Source organism: Saccopteryx leptura, chromosome 1 (assembly GCF_036850995.1).
Source record: "Saccopteryx leptura isolate mSacLep1 chromosome 1, mSacLep1_pri_phased_curated, whole genome shotgun sequence".
Classification (NCBI taxonomy): Eukaryota; Metazoa; Chordata; class Mammalia; order Chiroptera; family Emballonuridae; genus Saccopteryx; species Saccopteryx leptura.
In genome coordinates, this window is record NC_089503.1 from 56,710,101 (window position 1) to 56,733,328 (window position 23,228).

General features: G+C 48.8%; 1 protein-coding gene and 1 pseudogene across 2 annotated transcripts; both read left to right on the forward strand.

Annotated features, from left to right (window-relative positions):
• Nucleotides 1–1,494: 1,494 nt before the first annotated feature.
• Nucleotides 1,495–2,513, forward strand: LOC136388870 (high mobility group protein B1-like; annotated as a pseudogene).
• An 8,239-nt stretch (nucleotides 2,514–10,752) lies between these two features.
• Nucleotides 10,753–22,853, forward strand: RHOG (ras homolog family member G). Of its 2 annotated transcripts, none has more exons than XM_066367168.1 (2): nucleotides 10,753–10,846; nucleotides 21,645–22,853. In XM_066367168.1, exon 2 carries the CDS (start codon nucleotides 21,713–21,715, stop codon nucleotides 22,286–22,288), a length of 576 nt encoding a protein of 191 aa, XP_066223265.1. In that variant the 5' UTR covers nucleotides 10,753–10,846; nucleotides 21,645–21,712; the 3' UTR covers nucleotides 22,289–22,853. The 2 variants fall into 2 exon arrangements, with proteins under 2 accessions (XP_066223265.1, XP_066223275.1); XM_066367178.1 differs by lacking the exon at nucleotides 10,753–10,846 and adding an exon at nucleotides 20,683–20,775.
• Nucleotides 22,854–23,228: the final 375 nt, after the last annotated feature.

Consider the following 23,228-nt stretch of genomic DNA (forward strand, 5'->3'; position numbering starts at 1 on the left):
TGTCTGTCCCTGTCTATCCCTCTCTCTGAAAAAAAAAAAAAAAAGAGGCTCTGCAGAGGCAGAGGAGGTGATAGGGTTCTGGAATTAGACTGTCTAGATTCACACCTTGGCTCTAACTGTGTGACTCTGCAAACTGAGTTGCTCCTGAACACACCAGGGCTAAAGAAGAGAGATGAGAAACATCAATCATCAGTTTTTGTGGGGTTTTTTTTGTTTTTTTTCTTCTTTACTTGTGGGAGAGACAGAGAGGGACAGACAGGAAGGGAGAGAGATGAGAAACATCAATTCTTTGTTGCGGTTTCTTAGTTGTTCATTGATTGATTTCTCATATGTGCCTTGACCAGGGGGCTACAGCAAACCAAGTGACCCCTTGCTCAAGCCAGCGACCTTGGGTCCAAGCTGGTGAGCTTTGCTCAAATCAGATGAGCTTGCCCTCAAGCTGGCGACCTTGGGGTCTCGAACCTGGGTCCTCCGCATCCCAGTCCGACGTTCTATCCACTGCGCCACCTCCTGGTCAGGCAATCATCAGTTTTTTGTTGCGACACCTTAGTTGTTCATTGATTGCTTTCTCATATGTGCCTTGACCATGGGGCCACAGCAGACCGAGTAACCCCTTGCTCAAGCCAGCGACCTTGGGTCCAAGCTGGTGAGCTTTTGCTCAAACCAGATGAGCCCACGCTCAAGCTGGCGACCTCGGTGTCTCGAACCTGAGTCCTCCGCATCCCAGTCCGACGCTCTATCTATCCACTGCACCACCGCCTGGTCAGGCTCATCAGGCTATTTTTAAGGCTAGCAATGAAGGATAGACTCCTACATGCACTCCTCAGGCAGACAGAAGGGGAGAGCAGGTAATTCAGAGGAGTACCAAGAAGGCTAAGTCCCTAATGCCACATCAGAGACAAAAGAGAACTCTGATTTAGGGTTAGCGTGAAGAGGTTGGAGCTAGAACTGAGCAGAAGACCCTTACGGGCAACTGGTGAGCTATAGGAGCTGAAGCTCAGTGAGGACTAGTCTGGTAAGACCTGTATGGAAGATGCCAGGGCAGAGGTGAGAGAAGTTCAGGACCATTCTCCTTCTCCTCTCTGACTCCACCCTGATTTTGAACCAAGTCAGCTTTAGCATTTTTGACCTCGAGAAAGAAGTAAGAACTAGTCAGGGAAGAGAACATGAGAGCACCATGGGCATATGGAGAAATTAATGTTCATTGGTTGTACCCTGGGCAATCTGCTTGATGCTTGTATTATCTCATTTAATCCTCACAATCCCACAAAGCATGTAGTATTATCATTCCCATTTTAAAAGAAAACTAAATGACTCTGATATATGTTCTTATACCTTTGTATGATTACCTGTTTAAGATTTAGCTCCCTGGTGCCTGGCTCCTGCTGTCACAGCTACTGCAGTACATTGAGCCCCATAGAGGCAGTGCCGGGGCAAGTGCAAGGCTGATGAGCACTGGGAAACTCTGTGCTCACTGAGGGGATATAATTAAACATGGGCAAAGGAGATCCTAAGACTCTGAGAAGCAAAATATCATCATACGCTTTCTTTGTGCAAACTTGCCGGGAGGAGCACAAGAAGAGGAACCCAGATGTTTCATTCAACTTCTCAGAGTTTTCTAAGTGCTCAGCAAGGCAGAAGACCATGTCAACTAAAGAGAAAGGAAAATTTGAAGACATGGCAAAGACAGACAGGCCTGTAATGAAAGAAAAATAAAAACGTATATCCCTACTAAAGGGAAACAAAAAAGAAATTTAAAGATCCCAATATATCCAAGAGGCCTCCTTTGGCCTTTTACTTGCTTTGTTCTAAATGTTGCCTTGCCACTGGTGATGTTGCAAAGAAGTTGGGAGAGATGTGGAATAACACTGCTGTAGGTGACAAACAATCTTATATAAAGAAGGCTGCTAAACTGAAGGAGAAGTACAAAAAAGACATTGCTGCCTACCAAGCTCAAGGAAAGCCTGATGCTAGGGGCAAAAAAAAAAAAAAAAGAGAGAGTCATCAAGGCTGTAAAAGGCCCTGGCCGGTTGGCTCAGTGGTAGAGCGTCAGCCTGGCGTGAGGAAGTCCCGAGTTCAGTTCCCGGCCAGGGCACACAGGAGAAGCGCCCATCTGCTTCTCCACCCCTCCCCCTCTCCTTCCTCTCTGTCTCTCTCTTCCCCTCCCGCAGCCGAGGCTCCATTGGAGCAAAAGATGGCCCAGGTGCTGGGGATGGCTCCTTGGCCTCTGCCCCAGGCGCTAGAGTGGCTCTGGTCGCAACAGAGCGACGCCCCGGATGGGCAGAGCATCGCCCCCTGGTGGGCGTGCCAGGTGGATCCCAGTCGGGCGCATGCGGGAGTCTGTCTGCCTCCCCGTTTCCAGCTTCAGAAAAAAAATAAAAATTAAAAATTAAAAATAATAATTAAAAGGCTGTAAAAGACAAGAAAAGAAGGAAAGATAGGAAGACAAAGAAGTTAAAGAGGATGAGGAGGAGAAGGAAGATGAAGATGAAGAAGATAATAATGATGAATAACTTTGGTCTAGCACAATATTTTTCTTGTCTATAAAGCATTTAAGCCCTGTGTACACAAACCACTCCTTTAAATATTTATCTTGTTTGTTTGTTTATTTACTTGAGAGAGACAGAGAGAGAGGAAGGGAGAGAGTAAGAAAAAAACATCAATTTATTGTTCCACTTATTTATGCATTCATTGGTTGATTCTTGTATGTGCCCCCACCAGGAATCAAACCTGCAACCTTGGCATGTCTGGATGACATGCTAACCAACTGAGCTACCTTACCAGGGTCCACAACTCACTTTTTTTAAAGAAAAACAGTTTTAGCCTGATCAGTGGTGACACAGTGGGTAGAGTGTCAACCTGAGACACTGAGATCCCAGGTTTGAAACCCTGAGGTCTCTGGCTTGAGTATGGGCTCATCCAGCTTGAGTGCAGACTCACCAGCTTGAGTACAGGGTTGCCAGTTTGAGCATGGGATCATCGACATGATTCTATGGTTGTTGGCTTAAAGCCCAAGGTCACAGGCTTGAGCTCAAGGTCTCTGGCTTGAGCAAGAGGTCACTGGCTCTGATGGAACCCCCTGATCAAGGCCCATATGAGAAATAATCATTGAATAACTAAACTGCTGCAACTATAAGTTGATGCTTCTCATCTCTCTCCCTTCCTGTCTGTCTGTCTGTCTCTCTTGCTAAAAATATAAAGAGGCTCTGGCTGGTTGGCTCAGTGGTAGAGCATCAGCCTAGCATTTGGCTGTCCCAGGTTCAATTCCCGGTAAGGGCACATAGGAGAAGATACCATCTGCTTCTCCCCTCCTTCCTCTCCCCTTTCTCTCCCTCTTCCCTTCCAACAGCCAGTGGCTCCATTAATTTGAGCACGGCCCTGGGGTACAGAGGATCGTCCTTTGAAGCATGTCAGCCTCAGGCACTAAGTATAGCTCAAGCATCACCCCCAGGTCAGGGCACATGCGGAGTCTGCCTCACTATCTCCCATCCTATCACCGGAAGGAAGGAAGGAAGGAAGGAAGGAAGGAAGGAAGGAAGGAAGGAAGGAAGGAAGGAAAATGAAAGAAAGAAAGAAAGAAAGAAAGAAAGAAAGAAAGAAAGAAAGAAAGAAAGAAAGAAAGAAAGAAAGAAAGAAAGAAAGGAAAGGGAAAAAGAAAAAAAAATTAAATGTAGGGGTATGGTCTGACCTATGGTGGTGCAGTGGAAGAAGCATGGACCTGGAATGCTGACGTCACCAGTTCGAGATTCCTGGGCTTACCTGGTCAAGGCATGTGAGAAGCAACTACCAGTTGATGCTTTCCACTCCCCCCCCCCTCTTCTCTCTAAAATCAATCAATAAAATCTTTAAAAAGATAAATAAATGTAGGCAATGTGTTGAAACCTATGTGATTCTGTCTGACCAGGTGGTAGCGCAGTGGATAGAGCGTCGGCCTGGGACATAGAGGAGTTCAAAACCCTGAGATCACCAGCTTGCACATGGGCTCACCAGCTTGAGCGCGGGCTTGCTGGCTTGAGCATGGAATCATAGACATGACCCCATGGTCACTGTCTTAAGCCCAAAGGTTGCTGGCTTGAGTCCAAGGTCGCTGGCTTGAGCAAGGGATCACTCGCTTTGCTGGAACCCCCCAGTCAAGACACATATAAGAAAGCAATCAATGAACAACTAAGATGCTGCAGCAAATAATCGATGCTCCTCATCTCTCTCCCTTCCTGTCTGTCTGTCTCTGTCTGTCCCCCTCTTTCTCTAAAAAAATAAAATAAGAAACCTACATGATCCTTATCAAAGTCACCCCAATAAAGTTAATTTTAAAAAAGAATTAAATGCCTGACCAGGCAGTGGTGCAGTGGATAGAGCGTTGGACTGAGATGTGGAGGACCCAGGTTCGAAACCCTGTGGTTGCCAGCTTGAGCATGGGCTCATCTGGTTTGAGCAAGACTCACCAGCTTGAGCCCAAGGTTGCTGGCTCAAGCAAGGGGTCTCTCAGTCTGCTGTAGCCCCCTGGTCGAGGCACGTATGAGAAAGCAATCAATAAACAACTAAGGAGACTAAGGAGCCGCAACGAAGAATTGATACTTCTCATCTCTCTCTCTTCCTGTCTGTCTGTCCCTATCTTACTCTCTCTGTCTCTATCGCCAAAAAAAAAAAAAAAAAAAAAAAAGTCTAAGAAAAGAATTTTAAAAAGAAATAAAAAAGAATTGTATACTTGAAATTTATATAATTTTATTAATCTATGTCACCCCAATAAATTTAATATTTTAAAAAAAAACAGAAGAACTAGAAATGTAAAAGTGAATAAAATTTGTTTTTAAACTGTATAGTTAACACATTACTGAATGTGTCTTTAAATAGCACTGTCCTGGTGGTATTTTCGATAGCCACTAACCTTGCCTGGTACAGTATGGGCGTTGTAAATTTGCATGGAAATTTAAAGCAGGTTCTTGCTGGTGCACAGTACAGATTAATTATATATGAGATGGTAGTTTTTTTCTTCAATTGTCTCTGATGCAGCTTATATGAAATAATTGTTCTTTTAACTGAATATCACTTTATAATTGCAAAAAAAAGTTGCAAATGTTTTGTGGACATTCTGAAAGCTTCTCAGCAAATGCAATTTTCTATTAGAAAATAAAAAGATCCATCTTCCTTGCTAATTATATCAGGATAAGAACTTGTCTATATTTTCACTACTACATCCTTGGTATGAAACTTGGCCCAGAAAAGGTTTTCTTTGTTGTTGTTGCGACACCTTAGTTGTTCACCGATAGCTTTCTCATATGTGCCTTGACCGTGGGGCCACAGCAGACCGAGTAACTCCTTGCTCCAGCCAGCGACCCTGGGTACAAGCTGGTGAGCTTTGCTCAAACCAGATGAGCCCGCGCTCAAGCTGGCGACCTCGGGGTCTCGAACGTGGGTCCTCCGCATCCCAGTCCGACGCTCCATCCACTGCGCCACCACCCGGTCAGGCAGAAAAGGTTTTCAATAAGTGTGTGTTCATGAAACGAATGAGAAAGGTCATATATTTGTCAAAGGCCACAATGTAAATTTTACAACCAGGATTTGAATCCTGGACTCTTTCACTCCAAAACCTGTGTTCTTTCTATTCTTTTTTTTTTTTTTTTTTGTATTTTTCTGAAGCTGGAAACGGGGAGAGACAGTCAGACAGACTCCCGCATGCGCCCGACCGGGATCCACCCGGCACGCCCACCATGGGGCGACGCTCTGCCCACCAGGGGGCGACGCTCTGCCCACCAGGGGGCGTTGCTCTGCCGCGACCAGAGCCACTCTAGCGCCTGGGGCAGAGACCAAGGAGCCATCCCCAGCGCCCGGGCCATCTTTGCTCCAATGGAGCCTTGGCTGTGGGAGGGAAAGAGAGAGACAGAGAGGAAGGAAGGGGGGGTGGAGAAGCAAATGGGCACTTCTCCTATGTGCCCTGGCCAGGAATCGAACCCGGGTCCCCTGCACGCCAGGCCGACGCTCTACTGCTGAGCCAACCGGCCAGGGCTGTGTTCTTTCTATTCTACCTCCACCAAGTTCTTTCATCAGTTATTCACTTCTAAATACCCCAGCTTGGTGTCTTTGTCTCTCAGCTGCTTGTGAGCACAAACCTACCCCCCCACCACCACAAACTCACCTATTTAGGGAAAGTAAATGAAAGAACAGGAAGAAGAAACAGCCCTTCTGGGGTTGTGCCCTCTTCCTACCTTCTTCAGCTCAGTCTCCTTTCTTTCCAAGAAGCCTTTGCAGACAGCCTCACCAAAATCTACCTGTCTCCTTTTCCTCTGATTTTATTGGCCCTCCATATATCTGTGCCATAAAAGCGGCTCCTAGTCACCTGGCCTCTGATAGTTTTATACATATTAGTGCTTTATTAAGGCAATTTATTTCCACAAAAGTATACTGCAGGCAGGCCCTGGCCGGTTGGCTCAGTGGTAGAGTGTCGGCCTGGCGTGCAGGAGTCCAAGTTCAGTTCCCGGCCAGGGCACACAGGAGAAGCACCCATCTGCTTCTCCACCCCTCCCCCTCTCCTTCCTCTCTGTCTCTTTCTTCCCCTCCTGCAGCCAAGGCTCCATTGGAGCAAAGTTGGCCCGGGCGCTGCGGATGGCTCTGTGGCCTCTGCCTCAGGCTCTAGAATGGCTCTGGTTGCAACAGAGCAACGCCCCAGATGGGCAGAGCATCGCCCCCCACCGCGTGGATCCCAGTCGGGTGCATGCGGAAGTCTGTCTGATTGCCTCCCCATTTCCAACTTCAGAAAAATACAAAAAAAAAAAAAGTATACTGCAGGCAAATGTATGCTCAGGCCTGCCTGTGCCAGGCCTAATGGGTGGACACAGAAATGAATCAGACACAAACTCAAAGAACTTACAGTCAATGGGTAAGACAGACATTAGCTACATATACAATTAACTAGAGCACAAAGCAAGATGACCTAAATGGTATGAAAGAACTGTGAGCAATATGCTACATGCATAAACTTTAATTACTTAATTATTATTCTGAAGAGGGTATCATCTAGGTTTGAGCTCAAAGGTATCATCTGGTTCAACCTCCTGTTTTCCAATGAAGGACTCTTAGACCCAGAGAAAGATGAGGTCTAATCTAAAGTTTCACTAGCCAGTCTGAATGAGCCAAGATTATGGGTCTTCCAAAGCCCAGCCCAGGGCTCTTTACTTGTTTCTCAGTAGCTCATATGCAGCAGTCCTATATCTCATCAGACCATGAAATCTTCAAGGCCAAGTCAAGTGCTCTCACCTCAGCAAGCTTAACCATGCCCAGTATCACAGGCTGGGGAAACGTATTCTGACCCCAGACTGCTGATCAGCCTTTTGGCCTACTACATCTAACAGGCACCCTAATTTTACCATTATACTTCTAATATTTATTTCCAAGTATTTTTTACAGATTTTTTTTTTTTTTTTTTTTTTTTTTACAGAGACAGGGAGAGAGTCAGAGAGAGGGATAGACAGACAGAAACGGAGAGATGAGAAGCATCAATCACCAGTTTTTCGTTGCATGTTGCGACACCTTAGTTGTTCATTGATTGCTGTCTCATATGTGCCCTGACCGTGGGCCTTCAGCAGACCAAGTAACCCCTTGCTGGAGCCAGCGACCTTGAGTCCAAGCTGGTGAGTTTTTTCTCAAACCAGAGGAGCCCACGCTCAAGCTGGCGACCTCGGGGACTCGAACCTGGGTCTTCCACATCCCAGTCCGACGCTCCATCCACTGCGCCACCGCCCGGTCAGGCGAAAACTTTTGTTTTAATGAGCTTTTTTTTTTAAAGCTAGAACACTAGTATATAAATCAGATAAAAGCCAACCCACTCTGGTTGAAGGGAAGAAAGGCCCCACTATTTTCTTTCCCTGAAATCCTGGGAAGGGAAATCCAGGAACACAACTCAAAAACCTTTGTTCTGAGATATAATTTTTAATGGGTTTATAGAAGCCATTTTATGATTGAGAACTTCCACTGAACCCTGTCTTGTATAGAAACTTACAATCCTTTTTACATCATCAAATGCCAAGCACCAGCCATGTGCTCTCATTGAGTATGCAGGGGAATCAGATTTTTCCTTTGTGTTTCCAGCTCTTCATTCTTTTTGTTTGTTTGTTTGTTTTGTTTTGTTTTGTATTTTTTTTTCTGAAGCTGGAAACGGGGAGAGACAGTCAGACAGACTCCCGCATGCGCCCGACCGGGATCCACCCGGCACGCCCACCAGGGGGCGATGCTCTGCCCACCAGGGGGCGATGCTCTGGCCCTCCAGGGTGTCGCTCTGCCGTGTCCAGAGCCACTCTAGCGCCTGGGGCAGAGGCCAAGGAGCCATCCCCAGCGCCCGGGCCATCTTTGCTCCAATGGAGCCTTGGCTGCGAGAGGGGAAGAGAGAGACAGAGAGGAAGGGGGGGGGTGTGGAGAAGCAAATGGGCGCTTCTCCTATGTGCCCTGGCCGGGAATTGAACCCGGGTCCCCCACACGCTAGGCCGACGCTCTACCGCTGAACCAACCGGCCAGGGCTGCTCTTCATTCTTTGAAGGAGGAGTTTGTCCCAAGTGCTATGGGGAGGGAGAAGACAGACCCAAACTCTGCCTGAGAGGCCAGTGGTTCCTCCAGAAGCAGCATGGAGAATGAATTCATCTATTCAGTCATTTACCAGCCTGAATCTGATAGAGGCTCTAACTTTACTGTCTCATACCACACTCACTAGCTACATGTAACTATTGAACACTTGGACTGCATCTAGGCAAAATTCAGATATACAGGGGTCCTCAGATTACGATAGTCTCGACATATGACTTTTCGAGTTTATGACTCTCACTCCCATAAAAACTTTAAAAAATTGAGCCATTAGCGTCGTACTTATGGACTATGTGGTTGTGCCTGGCAGAAGAATATGCAGTACAGTGTACAGTACAGTATATTTATGTCCTTTTCCTTTTTCTGTGGCTTGGTTGTGTTTTTATGTTCTAGATTATGATTTTACAACTGTGTTAGGATAGTTAAGTGATGTAGGCCAGGGTATGTTTTGACTTACACTAAAATTCAGGTTCCATCACTGTCGTAGGTACAGAACTGTGTTGTAACCTGAAGACCTCCTGTACTATAAAACACACACCAGTTTTTCAGAGGTTTAGTACCAAAAAGAATGTAAAATATCCTATTCATTTTTATAATCAATAATTTTTGTATTGATTACATGTTGAATGATAATATTTTGGATAAGTTAGGCTAAGTAAAATACATTCTTTTCTGTCCCTGTCTCCCTCTCTCTCACTAAAAAAAAAAAATTGGGGTCACTGGCTTGAGCATGTAAAATATATTATTAAAATGAATCTTATCTGTTTCTTAAAAAAAAATTTTTAATGTCATTATTAGAAATTTTAAAATTACATTTGTGGCCCACATTATATTTCCACTGCATAGCACTAAGAGAGACTATTAAGTGCATGGCAGAGGTGGTGTACATATGGTAGCCAGGCAGGGGGTAGTCCATTAGGGCTAGATTGTGAGACACTGAGTCTTTTTCCCCTAGCAGTCAAGCCTGTAAAGAAGTCAGGCAGAAAGAATAGAATGCGCAAAGACCCAAGGATGTGGGCAGGCACATTGTGTTTAGGGAACTCATTCTTATATTAGCATAATTTTTTTAAAGGCATTTGTTGAGTGTTTCCTTTGAGCTAGGCATTGACAGAAAGCTTTTTACATCCCTTCTCATGTTATCTTCACAACTACAGGATGAAGAAGAGGTTATTCCAAAGACAGAATTTGAGGCTCAGAAAGTTAAGCTATTTATTCTCATTGTCCTTCCTCTTTATCTGGAAAGCCTCTTGGAGACAGTGAGCCTGTCAGATTTACTACACAGCATCTGGCGCGGAGCTCTGCACGTGGTAGGCGCTCAGAAAGTTTCTGTTGAACGAAGAATGTCCATTCTCAAGTCCGAGTTCCACGCTCAACGCCTGGGAGCAGAAGCACCAGAGGGCGCCCACGAGTCCACCCATCCGCTTGGCCTCCCGGCCCGGGCAGGATCTCAGGCCTGGGTGCGGCCCTTCAGCCACAAGCAGTAGCGCGTCCCGGCGAGAAGAGGGGGCCAAGGGAGCCCCAAGTCCTCCGTCCGCCCCGCCCCTCCCCATATCCCAGGCGCGCCGAACGACCGGGTGCGGAACCACGACACGACATCCTGTTTTGGGGGCCCGCGGCTCCGCCTGCGCTTCTGCTGATCTTGTCTTTCCCCGGGGTGCTGACGCCAGCTCCCCTTCCCCCTACCCCGTCTCCGCACCTTCCCCAGGGGTCTAGGGCCTTCCCACTGCTGAATCACCACTACTCCGCACTCCCTCGAAGCTCGGGGCAGGGGTGGGGACTGCCCCAGCTTGACCCATTCTAGCCCGAGCCTTGGGCACCCCCACAATCCCCGAGTTTGACAGGCACCAGGCCTAGGGTCGCCTGTTCTCAGCATCTTCCCGCGGGGGTTGGTGGGGGCGAGATACTGGCAGGGGGACAAAGGCCTAAAGCCTGCGTTAGGGCCTCTACAGGGGTGGGGTAGCAAGGAGGAGACCAGGCGGCCCGACTTTGGGAGGCCTGATATTAAGGGACTCAAAGGCACAGGACTGAGGTGGGGAGCCCAGGACACCACCTGGGGGCGAGGCCCGTGGAGATGAGACTGAGGGCGGGGGAAGCGGCCGGCGGACTTCCTGGTGCTGCGGCGCCCCGCCCCGCCCCGCCCCCGCGCCCCGCCCCGCCCCCGCGCCCCGCCCCAGGCCCCCCCCCCCCCCACTTCCTCCGGCCTCCGGCTCTCACTTCCTTCTCGAGCCGCCAGCCGCTGCGGCCGCCCCCAGCTCCCCCGCGGCGGGGAGGGCTCCAGGTGAGGCCCGGCACGGGCCGGGCGGACTAGGGGTCTGGGGGTGGCGAGTCCTGTCGGTCCGGGACTGGGCACGGGTGCCGGCCCAGGAAGTTTCCTTGCGGGAGGCCGCGGGCGGGAGGTTCTGGGATCGCTGCAAGTTGGGCGGGCGCGGCCGGGCGGGGCGGAGACCCGGCCACTGCGAGCCGCCGGCGGCTCGGGGAGGGTGGGTTCCTGTACCGTGGGGGTCTGTACCGGCTTCCAGGAGCTGCGAGGTATATATACCCCTAAGATCAGAGATCTGCCGCTCCGTGAGAAAAGTCTCTGAAGTGGAAGTGGAAGAGCTTAGAGCTGGGATGTGGGGCTCAGAGATGGGTTTTCCTTAGAAGTTTGGGGGTGGGGGTGCCCCGGGCTGGAGATGGCGCTCCCACTGCTCTGGCAGTTGTGACATTTGTGAAGCTGAGAGGGGGGCGGTGTTTGGCCTCTGAAGCTGACACTGCGGAGAAAGAGCTCCCTGGCTGGAAGATCGCTACCAACCCAGATCCCCTCTCAGGCTGCGGCCAAGGGTCCTCTGCACTCAGAAGGGTGGGGGGAGCCCTGCTGACCACAGTCCTTCTCTCTGTATGTCTTTTTTTTTCTGAGGCCAAACCTTTCCATCCCTGAAGGCAAGCAACAGGTATTTAGTGAGCAAACATCTGCTGTGCCTGGCTGACTGGTACCTGGCTTTGCTCTTTTGTGGGTAAACTGATGAAGGAAAGGGCCTTACCTTGTCCTGTGCCTAGAAGTGGAAGGACTCTCATTCAGAGGTACTGATAGTCCCTGACAAGATGGCATCACTGAGAGCAGCACTGTTTTCAGAAGATGGAGAGGATAATAGGGCTTCTGGGAGGAAGCAGAGGCCCTGGCCTTGGGAAATTATTCGGAGCCATCTCCTCGTCTTCCCCTCACCCTCATGCACCCCTCATTGTTAGTCTCTGAATTCTGTACATTCTTACTGTTTTTCTCCATCCGTTCTTCAGACTCTACCCACAAACCCTTCATTACCCTCTCCTTGCATCTTCTTGTTTCTTTTTCCTCAAAAACAGTCGTGCCAAGGCTGTGGCCTCTCACTTACCCTGCCCTTCTGTCCATCTCTGTCCCCTGCAGCCTTCCTCCCTCCCTTGGCCACTTCTTGCTGCTGCAGACATATCCACACCCTTACTTATTCCATCTCTCCTCATTCTTCTCAATACCCCCTCGCTGTCCCTTTTACTTTCATCTTCAGCTTTGGGATTGGATCCTTGGTGAGTTTGAGAGCCTTCAAACCTCCCCAGCTCAGAGAGGCAGGCTGCAACCTCCTAGTGATAGAGATGATTAAAGGGCTGGAAAACCTCTCAATGTGTGTATGTGCATGCAAATATCTTTGTGTCTACATTTTTATCTCTTGGAGACAAAATAACTGCCCTCAGCCTTGAGAGGGCCCAGAGTAGGGGAAGCCAACAGAATGAAGGGAACCTTCAGTGGGTGAGGTTGTGGTTGGGCAGGAGGAAGCAGTCCATAGCAGTCAGGGTAGAGTGACACAGGAGTAAGACTGGTGAGAGAGGCCGTGGGAAATCAAAATCACCCAGATCCTTGGGTGCTTGATCATGAGGCCAAGCCTGGAGATGGGGGGACGGGGGACAGTATGAAGGTTCCTATCTCCAATACTTACTGGTTCCAATAATGACTGGTGGGGAGAATGAGACCAGGTCAGCTATGTGTGACAGAAGGAAAAGGGAGTGTGTGTGTGTGTGGGGGGGGGGTGGCAGAATTCTGGAGGACTGTAGCTTGTCTAACTTTAGTTTTGTTTTAGTGCCAATTCAGGAAAAGAAGAAGGGTGTGAGTTAAAGGTATCTGACCTTCCCTGCTGTCTTCGGATCCTGCTCAGGCTGGGTACCCATGTGCCGTGGGCTGCATCAGAGCCTTGCTAACAGGAAACCCACTGCAGTCTGCTGACCCCTCTCCTCTGCTTTCAAGATTCTTAGTATTTTCCTTTCCAGGGATCCTAGACAGGATCCTACTCCCTCTTTCAGGAATTTCTCCTGAGTCTAACTTTAGTCCAGACTGGTTTAGTAAGCTCTTGCTGTCCCTATTCTAGAGCTCTTTCCTCAAGCCTTTGGGATGCATGTTGTGAGACCTTGCTTTTCTCTGCCTCCTTCAGCTTACTCTGTTCATTTCTTTTCATTAGAAAAAAGAGAGAAATGCAGGGGAGCAAGTGCTACTCTTTGGGGATTCCCAAGCACTAGATTTAAGGGCTATTCCCATTCTGTTTCCTTTCATTCTCACAGTTGCCCCTCCCATGAATTGTCCCTTCTTCTACCCAACAGTTTTTCCTACTCTCATTTCTGGGAGGTATAGAAGTTGACCCTAAGAGGAAATCTCAGGAACATACATAAAGTCCCTTCTCAGGGAACGATGTATGTGTAAGGTACTTTTTCCAGCATCATGGCTAAGTAAAAAACCACCCAGGAATCCTGACTCCCAGCCTGCCAACCTAGTACTTATTTTAGGATCTGCATAACTGAGCAACTCAGAGGTTTCTGAGGGTGAAGATAGGATGGATGAGACACAGCTTCTCCCAGGCAAGATCTGGTCCTCCTGAAGTTTTGACCTAATTGCAAGAAAGTATTTGCTAAGAAAAATTATCAGGGTGGGAGGGATCTAAATGGGAAAATATCAAGGGAGGTGGGGTGGTGCCTGCAACCTAGCAAGCTGCCCATTAAGGTCTTGGCTAAAGAAATAAGGTCAAGGTTCTGAAATTAAAAGAAGTAGCTGATGTGAGATTGTCACAAATCCTGGTTAGGAGTCTAGGATCTGGAGAGTTGTTTCTGGCAAGATGTTAGGGCAAATGAAGTGGCTGATGTGAGCTTTTAGAAAGTCATGAGCATGAAGAAATAAGAGGTTGTGGCTTTAGTGAGACAGTTAGGAAGATGTTAGCATGGGGGTAGATGGGCGATTGGGAAGAAAATGGGGCCCAGACTGAAGATGCCTTTCGCCTACACAGTGTAGACCCATTAGTGGTAAGGCTTGTAGGGTTCTGTGAGGAGGAAAACCAAAGACAAAGCCTAGGCCACCTCCCCAGAACAGATTGGCTTTCCTGTTCAGAGTCCAGCTTCCTCTTTTGTCCTCATGTCATGGGAGGAGGGCATCTCCCCAGGAGCTAGAGGCTAAAGGAGGAGTTCCTCAGCTAGGGCAGGGCCAGGATGGCTGTCTATCCAGTAATATCAGTTTAAATCCTGGATGCCCCAGTATGCATTAGACAGGAGAGCCTGAGAACTTAGAAGCAGAAAGGGCTCAGATGTCAACCTGACTCTTTTGGCCCATTTCCTGAAGGGATAAACCATTGTAGGATCATTCTGAATGAGGTCAGAGAGATGGTGGGCTCATTCCTAGGCCCGAGAAATAATCCTCATCTTCTCTCCTTTGTGGAAGTAACATCAGGCTGGAGGTTAGGAGACACAGATCCTTGTTCTGGATTTGCTCCCAGTTCTGTATAACTCTGGTCAGCTTTGTCTCTTGTGACTCAACTTTAACATGAAGAAACTTCCTATCAGTATACCTCCACAGAGCATAGAGAATGCTGATAACTCTGATGCCTTCAACCAAGAGGCTCTGCAAAGCAGTGGCCTCCACTTTGGGCCCGTCTGTCCCAGGCCAGCCTTAATCTGGCAGGCCTGATTGGTCTCCTGAGTATCCAGGGATAGGAACTGTGACCCCTTCCCCCAAAGCCCAAGGATTGTTACAGTTTGAGAGCTGAGAAGAGGGTAGAATGTCGGGGATTTTGCCAGGGGACATCAAGATGAGGGAGTACCCTGTGCCCTGCTGTAGCTCTGCCCCACTGACAGTGGAAAATAGATGCCGGAGTTTCCTCCCTGATGTTTTCTTCCCTTGTGGAAACCCCCCCAGGCCTGGGGCAGGGCAGAAGGGACAGTATGGCCTTGGGTCTCTCTGTGGGTATTTTCAGGTGGGGGAGGCAGGATTGGGTAGATGGTGCTTCTGTACAGCCTCGTGTGAAATGAGCAAAGGCAAAGGAAGTGCCACTTCACAGGCCTTCTGTGGGGCCCGGGGACTGCTGAGCTGCTAGAGGGAGGGAGGAGGAAGCAAGTGTTCAGCCTTCTTCTGTGCTGCTTGGTGGGGGAGGGGGCAGCCTCCTCAGCTCCCCCAGGCAAGCTGTCCTGGCCCTGGGGCTCACCTTCTATGGAGTACCCCAGGTGCTGGGGATGCGGAGAGAAGAAAGGGAACTGGGACTTAGGGAAAGGATCCCATCCCCCTATAGCTTTCCCAACCACACTGTCTTGTTTCCTCCTCCTCTCCAGCCCCTAGTGGATAGTCACTCTCCCTGGCTGTTACTCTACCTGCTGCAGTGCAGGAACCTCTGCAGAGGCTGAAGGTGGAGAATGGCAAGAGGTGGAGAGCTCTCCAGTGTGGGGGTTTTTGTTTGTTTGTTTTTTTCTTTTTTTAAGGCTGGGAACTAGACTCTCTTGGGTTCTGTCCCTACTGATGGGGAGAAGGGGAAGAAGGAGAGAAACTCAGCTCTTGGCCTGGTCCCAGCCCCACAATGATCTCATGTCTCCTCCCAGCTTCCTCCACCCAGCCCAGCTGTAGCCAGCTGCAGCCCTTTTGAGCCTCTTCATATCACCTCTCCTCCATCCTTCCAAACAAACGATCAGATTCACTGAGCTTCTGAAACCATTTTTAACACTGACCCTGACTTTGCCTCATCCTTGACCGTGGATCTTCAGATATTCCCAATCCTTAGCCTTAGAGGGACCACATCCTCATTACCTCTGGCCTGGCTGCACCTGCTTCATCCCTCTCACCCTTCCAGTGGAAAGATGGGGCAATCTAGTTTATTTATGTTTGTTATCCTACATTGTGCTTCTCAGTGGGAGGAGGAAGTTGATTGCCCATGCGTTGTGTCTCCTGGGCATAGAGGCTCTTCCAAGTTCCCAGAATCAAAGTTTGAGGAGATATGTGTCAGTCTGCAGCTTTTGCTAAGCACTGTGTCGGGCTTCTGGAAGTAAACAGGACAGATTTCCCTCATGAGACATCCAGTTAGTTCAGCACAATGAACATTACAGACAGTACGGTGGAAGGTAGGACAGGAGAGAGGATTGCTATGTCATCCTGGAGAAGATGGGAACAGAACTGGGCCGGGAAGGTCAGAAGGGGCAAGCAGAGTTTGAGGAGGAGGAACTCTTACGTGCAAAGACATGAAGGACAATTGAGTTCAGTTATATACTGTGTCCAGGCTAAGGAGACAGATCCCCAAGGACCTTGCTCTCTAGGCCCTCCCAGTCTAGATAGGATTCAGAACAGCCTCCACGTGATATAATGCATCTTTGAGAGAAACAGGGACCAGACCTTGGATGGGATGTCACTTGTGACTTGGGTGATTTACCAAAACTTTCCTAGAGGAGATGGCAGTGGTGCTTGGCTCTGGAGGACCAAGGAGTGAGATCTCTTGGGGCAGTTGGAGCCTTCTGAGCTGCCCAGTGGGGGCTGGAGGATGGAAGAGGGGAAGAAATGCTGGATTCTCAAGAGGATGGGGAAGATTGCTTGCCACTTGGTGTGTTTTGGGGAAGAGAATGTGGAGACTGTAGAGGATCAGTGTGGCCAGAGCTCAGGATCAGAATGCACAGAGACGTCTTATAGTTAGAATGAGTTTCAGGAAGGGCTGCAGAAGGGGAGCCCCATGTCAGGGAGGCAAGTTAAAAGGCTGTGGTAAGTTGGTTCCCATTGCCTCCACAATCCCCCATCTCTTAGGGCCCATTCCTCCCCTCCCCCACTCCCAGTTGGGACACTTCCTCTGCTATAACGGCCACAGATATCTGGCAATCAGGCAATCCTCTGCTTCCTTTCCCTCCCCACTTCTGCGCCTGCCTGGGCCACACCCCAAGGACCACTCAGAGTTAGGCCCTCACGGGCTGTGTTCCTTCCCCTATGTGTGCTCTCTGCTGGAGCCAGGTGAAGCTGGTACTGGAAGAAAGATTTTGACTACCCCAGCCAAAGCTTTTGGCTGCCATTACTATCCAAAAAGATTCAGCATTGCAGTGCTGGTCATGGGAGTTTTAGTTCAATTCTGGGCTTCGGAGGCAACTGTCCAGATCTCAGTAACAGGGCAGATGCAAGCAGATCAAAGGCAGCAGTTGCACACTCCTGTAGGAGAGTTGAGGGAAGCTCAAGCTCCAGTATCAGGGGCATCCACACACTAGGAAACTTATATATGATTATCAGAGAAGGAGAATTACATGGAGCCAAGAAAGGTTAAATAGGGTGGTCATGCTATGGAAGTTCAAAAAAAGAATTGCTTCTCAGCCTTTTGGCTAAAATCAAGTACAAAGAAAGGAAAAGTTGGAAGCCTCATGGGACTCTGAGGCTTAAGCTAGGCCTTGAGGACTCAGAAAAATTTGAGAGGTGAGAGGGAATGGCAGCAGACAGGAAAAAGAAGAAAAGTTCAGAGGCAACAGTCATCTTGGCTTGTTTACAGAGGACAGTGAAGACCCCTCTAGAGCAGTGACCTGGGAACTCACATTTGCAAAGTACCTACATTGTACACATATATTGTACATTAATGCACTTAATCCTTATAACACTTTGTAAGCTTGGTTTTATGGTGTAGCTTATAAGTGGCAGAACCAGGATTTAAACCCACATCTAGCTGACTCCAAAACCCCTACCAGAGTATGAAGAACTCTGAACACCAAGATGAGGAACTAGACATGATCTGAATTAAGTTGGAGGAAAAAAGTCAGAGCAGTCATTGTAATTTGACTAACACTATACAGATCTGCAACCACTAATTTACCTACTAAACAAAAGTTTTATTTATTGATTTTAGAGAAGGGGGGAGAGAGAAAGAAACCGATTTGTTTTTCTATTTATTTATGCATTCATTGGATGATTCTTGCATGTGTTCTGATTTGGGATAGAATCTGCCAAATGGTGTATTGGGACGATGCTCTAACCAACTGAGCTACCCAGCCAGGGCAACAAAAGTTCTTTTTCTTTTATTTGCTTGTTTATTTAATTGGTTTTAGAGAGGAAAGGAGAGAGACAGGAACATCAGTCTGTTCCTGTATGTGTCCTGACCGGAGATCGAACAGGCAACCCCGCACTTTGGAATGATGCTCTAACCAACTGAGCCGTCTAGCCAGGGCAAGTTCATTTTTTTAAAAGTCATCTAGTGAATAAGTGTCACAGTTGACCCCTAACCTCAAGCAGGCCACTCTCCTTATTTGGCCTCCTGCAGCATTGATTGTTCCTTCTTCCTTTGTGGCACAGGTAGACCCTTCCTTTTAGCAGCACGGGCCCTCTTTGAAGGAGCTGTGGGAACTTATTTGACCCAGTTCAGATTTCCAAGAAAACAGTTGTCCTGGGATAGAGGATAAGGTCTAGGATAAAGTACTGGCCTGATGCCATCACTCAGACCCCTGCATAGTCAGTGCTTCCAGCCTCTTGGGGTGACAGGCTTTGCTCCTGTCATTCCTATGTACACACTTTCCCATTCACAAAGCACATTCATTCCTTGCTTGCTTGCTATCCTTGCTGCTGCCCTTTGAGGCGGGGAGGGCAAGTATTATCATTCCTATTGGACAGATGGAGAAACTGAGGTGCCAGGAAGGAAAAGGAAGTGACTTGATCAAAGTCACAAAGTTGGCTAGTAAGGGGTAGCGTGGAGGCTGTGTGATGCATTGAGGAAAACAGGACCTTGGGTGGCAAACTGGGATTTGTGTCCAGACTTCCAAGCTAACTAGCTATGTGATGCTGGGTTACTTTAACTCTGAGTTTGTTTCCTCATCTAAATAGGAATAATACCAATAGGTTGTTAAAAAGATCAAATAACAATACCATGTAATCTATAAAGGGTTGTACCTTGTGAGGTCTTTTTCTATAAAGGGTTGTACCTTGTGAGGTCTTTTTATCAAGGGCCAGTCAGCAAGTGAACCCAAGAGGTCACATTCAGGAGTGCACTTCTCTTTGCCCTGTACCACACTGCTTCTGCTCTGCTTGTTTCTAGACACCACCTCACTCATGATCCTTTTCCGGTGAGAGTCCTGTTCCCTTGCCAGCCCGGAAGCTGCCCTCTCCCTCCCCACTTCTTTGAGGGTTGATTTACTGATCTCTGGTTGATAACCATCTCCCTGGAGAGCAGACTGGAGCCACTGCACTTCCAGTCTCTTGGGCCTTGTGACTACAGTGCAGAATTCCCTCCTCGCCTTCCTGCCTGGGCCAGCCAAGTACTGGGCCTTTGGGGGAAGAGTTCCTAGGCAAACTGCCACACCCATGCCCCTGCTCTGTGTGGAACTACAGATTTACAGGCCCAGGGGTTTTCTGAAAATGCTAGGGTCTCCCAGGTAATTCAGGGGACACAGGGAACAGCCCGAACCCCACAACTTGTTCTCTTCCCCAAGGAAGGAGCTGCAGGATCCTAGAAGAATGTATCTTAACTTTATAACACCCACCCCCACCCCATGCTCCTGGGGATCTTTCCCACCCCCATCCCTATCTCCAGCTCCCAGGGATCTTCATGTTTCATTTCATCCACCTAGTGCCCTTGTCACAGGCATTTTTCTCTCCATTTCATGGACTAAGAAACTGAGGTCCAAGGTGGGTAAGTGCCTCTTCTTGGTTGCAGTGAGTCAGCAGCAGAGCAGAGCTGGAGTTAGAATTTAGGTCTCTTGACTTCCAGTCTGAGGCTCTCAACTGCCCTACCGGGCCCTTATCTCCTTCCCGGACCCATTCCCCGAGGCTTTCAATTTTTTCTCCTGAGGTTGAACACACACACTTACCCAAATAGATAGAAATATTTTTATGTGAACCAGAGGCAACCTCAGAGAATGAAACCATTTCCCTCCAGCTGGTTTCCTTCCAGGAGAAGCTGGGGCCTGGGAGGAAGCTAGGACCAAGCCCTGGGCCCTGTGTGGTTCCCGTACCACCAGAGTTCCTTTATGTTTCCCACGGAGGGATCTCTCCCATCCCCAATTTGATTTTTGAGGCTTTAAACCAGTGTCTGAGAGTTCAGGCTAAGACTTAAGGGTTTTTTCAGACCAAAGGTGCAGTCTTGCAGTGTATATCAAGTGAAATGGAGAAAATGGGCCAGTGGTGATGGTGCTTGGGTAGGACAAGGGATACTTGAATATCTAGGTGTGTCTAAAATAGGCAGACCCCTCCTAGGGAGCAGGGACCTGCTTGTGAGAGTCAGGGAAAGGCTGTCACATACTGTCCAGCAAAAGTCCCTCATGGCCAAGAGGAAGTAGCGAATGAGAAACCTTTGCCTTAGCAGTATAAATAATCACAGGGTTTCCGGAAGCTCTGTTCCAGAACCCAGGAGCAGTTCCTCACCCTGAGGCCCTATGAGCTGCAAAGGGGTCAAGGGTAATAGTTGGAGCTGGGATTCCTTCTCTTGTACCCATAATTATAGTGGCCCACTTATTTGGTATTTCCTGTGTGTGTCACACCTAGGCCACTTTATACATGTCAACTTATTTCATACTCTGAGAAATTTTAACACAATAGGCAAGATTTCCCCCATTTTACCGATGAGAACATTGAGGCTCAGGAAACTCAATAATGTTGTGAAGATCATACATGACTAGTTGGTTGAGCTGTGATTCGAGTCCTTCGCCAGTTTCACTGCAGCATGTGTTCTCTACCCAAGAATCTGGAAGCCCCTGAAATTCTTCAGAGGCATAAATCAGGGTTTCAAAAAAAGGGCAGAAGATTAAGGGGAAAATCAAGTTTTTTATTTTACTCTTCTGTTCATCCCTCTTGGCTGGGCTTGGAGCATCTGCTTCACCCCACCGAGGGTCTTGAGAGAAGATGCTGCTGTCTGGGAGCCATACCCTTTACCTTATTCATCATTATATACCCAGATTCCCGACCGGATCCCAGCCTTGGTCTCCCATACTCCCCGCACTGAATTGCCAGCCTAGGTATGTGTGGCCAAATAAGGTTTACTATGCTTACAAAAATAATGGGTAAGCTCTCCCTCCTTTTCCAGTCCCCAGGTCACCCTGAATTTCAATAGGGCATCTGTCTAGAGACTTGTACTCCTTACTCAGCTGGTTTCTTATTGCAACTTTTGGGTTGTATTCAGTAGTCAAGGTGTCGGGTTTGGAGTTGAACAGTGCATCGGGCAGTGCTGGCCCTGATTTGGGAGTGGCTCTATACATGGCTGCATCTCAGTGTGACCTGGGACAGCACCCTGTGCCAGAATCCCTCTCCAGTCTACTTGGTGGGAGGGGTCCATATCTGGTAGAGGATCTGTAGGTAGATCCCTATATTTGTACACTGTCATTTTGTGTGTATGGTGCCTGGAGGAAAAATAAAAGTAGCTAATACTTTTTGAATGCTTATCATGACCAGGTACTGTTGTAAATGCTCTAATGTGTTACCTCATATATTTCTCATAATATCCCAGTGAGGTAGGTATTATTTTATTCCTGTTTTACACATAAGAAAACAGGCTCACTAGTCACTAACTAAAAGAGAAGTTAAATAATTTGCCCAGGGTCACACAGCTAGGAAATAGCAGAATTAGGATTTGACCTTAATCAGTCTGGCATCAGAATTCATGTGTTCACTTAATATATTTACACATTATAGTGCTAGCCTCCTTCCACCTGAGCATCTTTGCTTGATCTTAGGGCCTCTCCTTCATTGCTTATCTGTCTCTTTGAGGTCTATCTTAATGGGATTGCAAGGTGGTATCAGATTAAGAGAACAAGGAAGTCGTTTTCCCCATTCTTGCCAATGGGTAGAGGCCTCCCTGACCAAGAGTGTCCCTCTCTTCTGTTCACAGGTCACTGCATCTAGAAGGACACAGAAGGGAAAGGAGGCAGTGCCTCCCCTGCAGCAGCTACACCCACAATGCAGAGCATCAAGTGTGTGGTGGTGGGCGATGGGGCTGTGGGCAAGACATGTCTGCTTATCTGCTACACAACTAACGCCTTCCCCAAGGAATATATCCCCACAGTGTTCGACAATTACAGTGCCCAGAGTGCAGTTGATGGGCGCACAGTGAACCTGAACCTGTGGGACACAGCGGGCCAGGAGGAGTACGACCGCCTCCGCACACTCTCCTATCCTCAGACCAATGTCTTTGTCATCTGTTTCTCCATCGCCAGTCCACCCTCCTATGAGAATGTGCGGCACAAGTGGCATCCAGAAGTGTGCCACCACTGCCCCGATGTGCCCATCCTCCTGGTGGGCACCAAGAAGGACCTGAGAGCCCAGCCCGACACCCTGCGACGCCTCAAGGAGCAGGGCCAAGCTCCCATCACACCGCAGCAGGGCCAAGCACTGGCCAAGCAGATCCATGCTGTGCGCTACCTCGAGTGCTCAGCCCTGCAGCAGGACGGCGTCAAGGAAGTGTTTGCTGAGGCTGTCCGGGCTGTGCTCAACCCCACACCGATCAAGCGTGGGCGGTCCTGCATCCTCTTGTGACCCTGGCACTCAGCTTGGAGGCTGCCCCTGCTTCCCCACCAGTTGTGCCTTGGCGCCTTGTCTGCCCCCAGCTGTGCCTTAAGGACTAATTCTGGCACCCCTTGCCAGGGGGCTCCATGGATGCCTGTTTCTCCTTAAGGAAGCCCACAGAGAAAGGGGCTTTGGGTCCTGCCCCAATCTGTTTGGGAATACCAGGTATTCTTGAGAGCTCACCCAGGCCAAGGTTGGACCTTCCCCAAGAAGCCAACCCAGTGCCCCCACCCAGTTTCCCCTACTGACCAGTTGATCCAGCTTTCCACACAGTTGCTGCCTATTGTGGTGCCTTCTCCAAGGTTAGGAGCTCTCAGCCATCCCTAACCTTCCTTTGCTGCTCTTTGAATTGCTCCCCCCTCAAGATGCTCTCTCCCTCCCAAGGAGCCACAAAATCCTGAGAAGATGAATGTGCCCTAACTTGCCTCCATATGCCCAGGCCTTATGCATTGCTGACTGACTCAGCGAACCCCCCTCCCCCACCCAGGCCTCAGGCTCCTACCCCCATCAGCATCAATAAAACCTGTCTCCAGTGGCCCCGGCTCCTCCCTGTGTGCTGGGCATTGGGGGCTGGGCAGGGACAGGCATGGGCTAGGGCTCTCCAGAGACTGGGAGCCTTTTGTTTCCTGCAATAGGGGACAGAAGACAATAGGCTTCATTGTGGTTCCCCCACCCCACAATTTCCCTAACAAAGCTCTGGGCTCCCTTGGAGGGGCCAGTCTTACTCTGAGGCCCAGACACAGATTTCTTTAATGGACTAGGATGCAAAGCATGAGGAAAGACTTCCTGGTCTAGGGCTAGAAAGGGAGAGGTCGAGAGCCCTCAGCCTGTAGGCAGGTGATTTCAGGAGGCATGCATCTGAGCTGTACTCTTATACCCCAAAAGGGAAAGATCTTGACTGTCAGTTGGG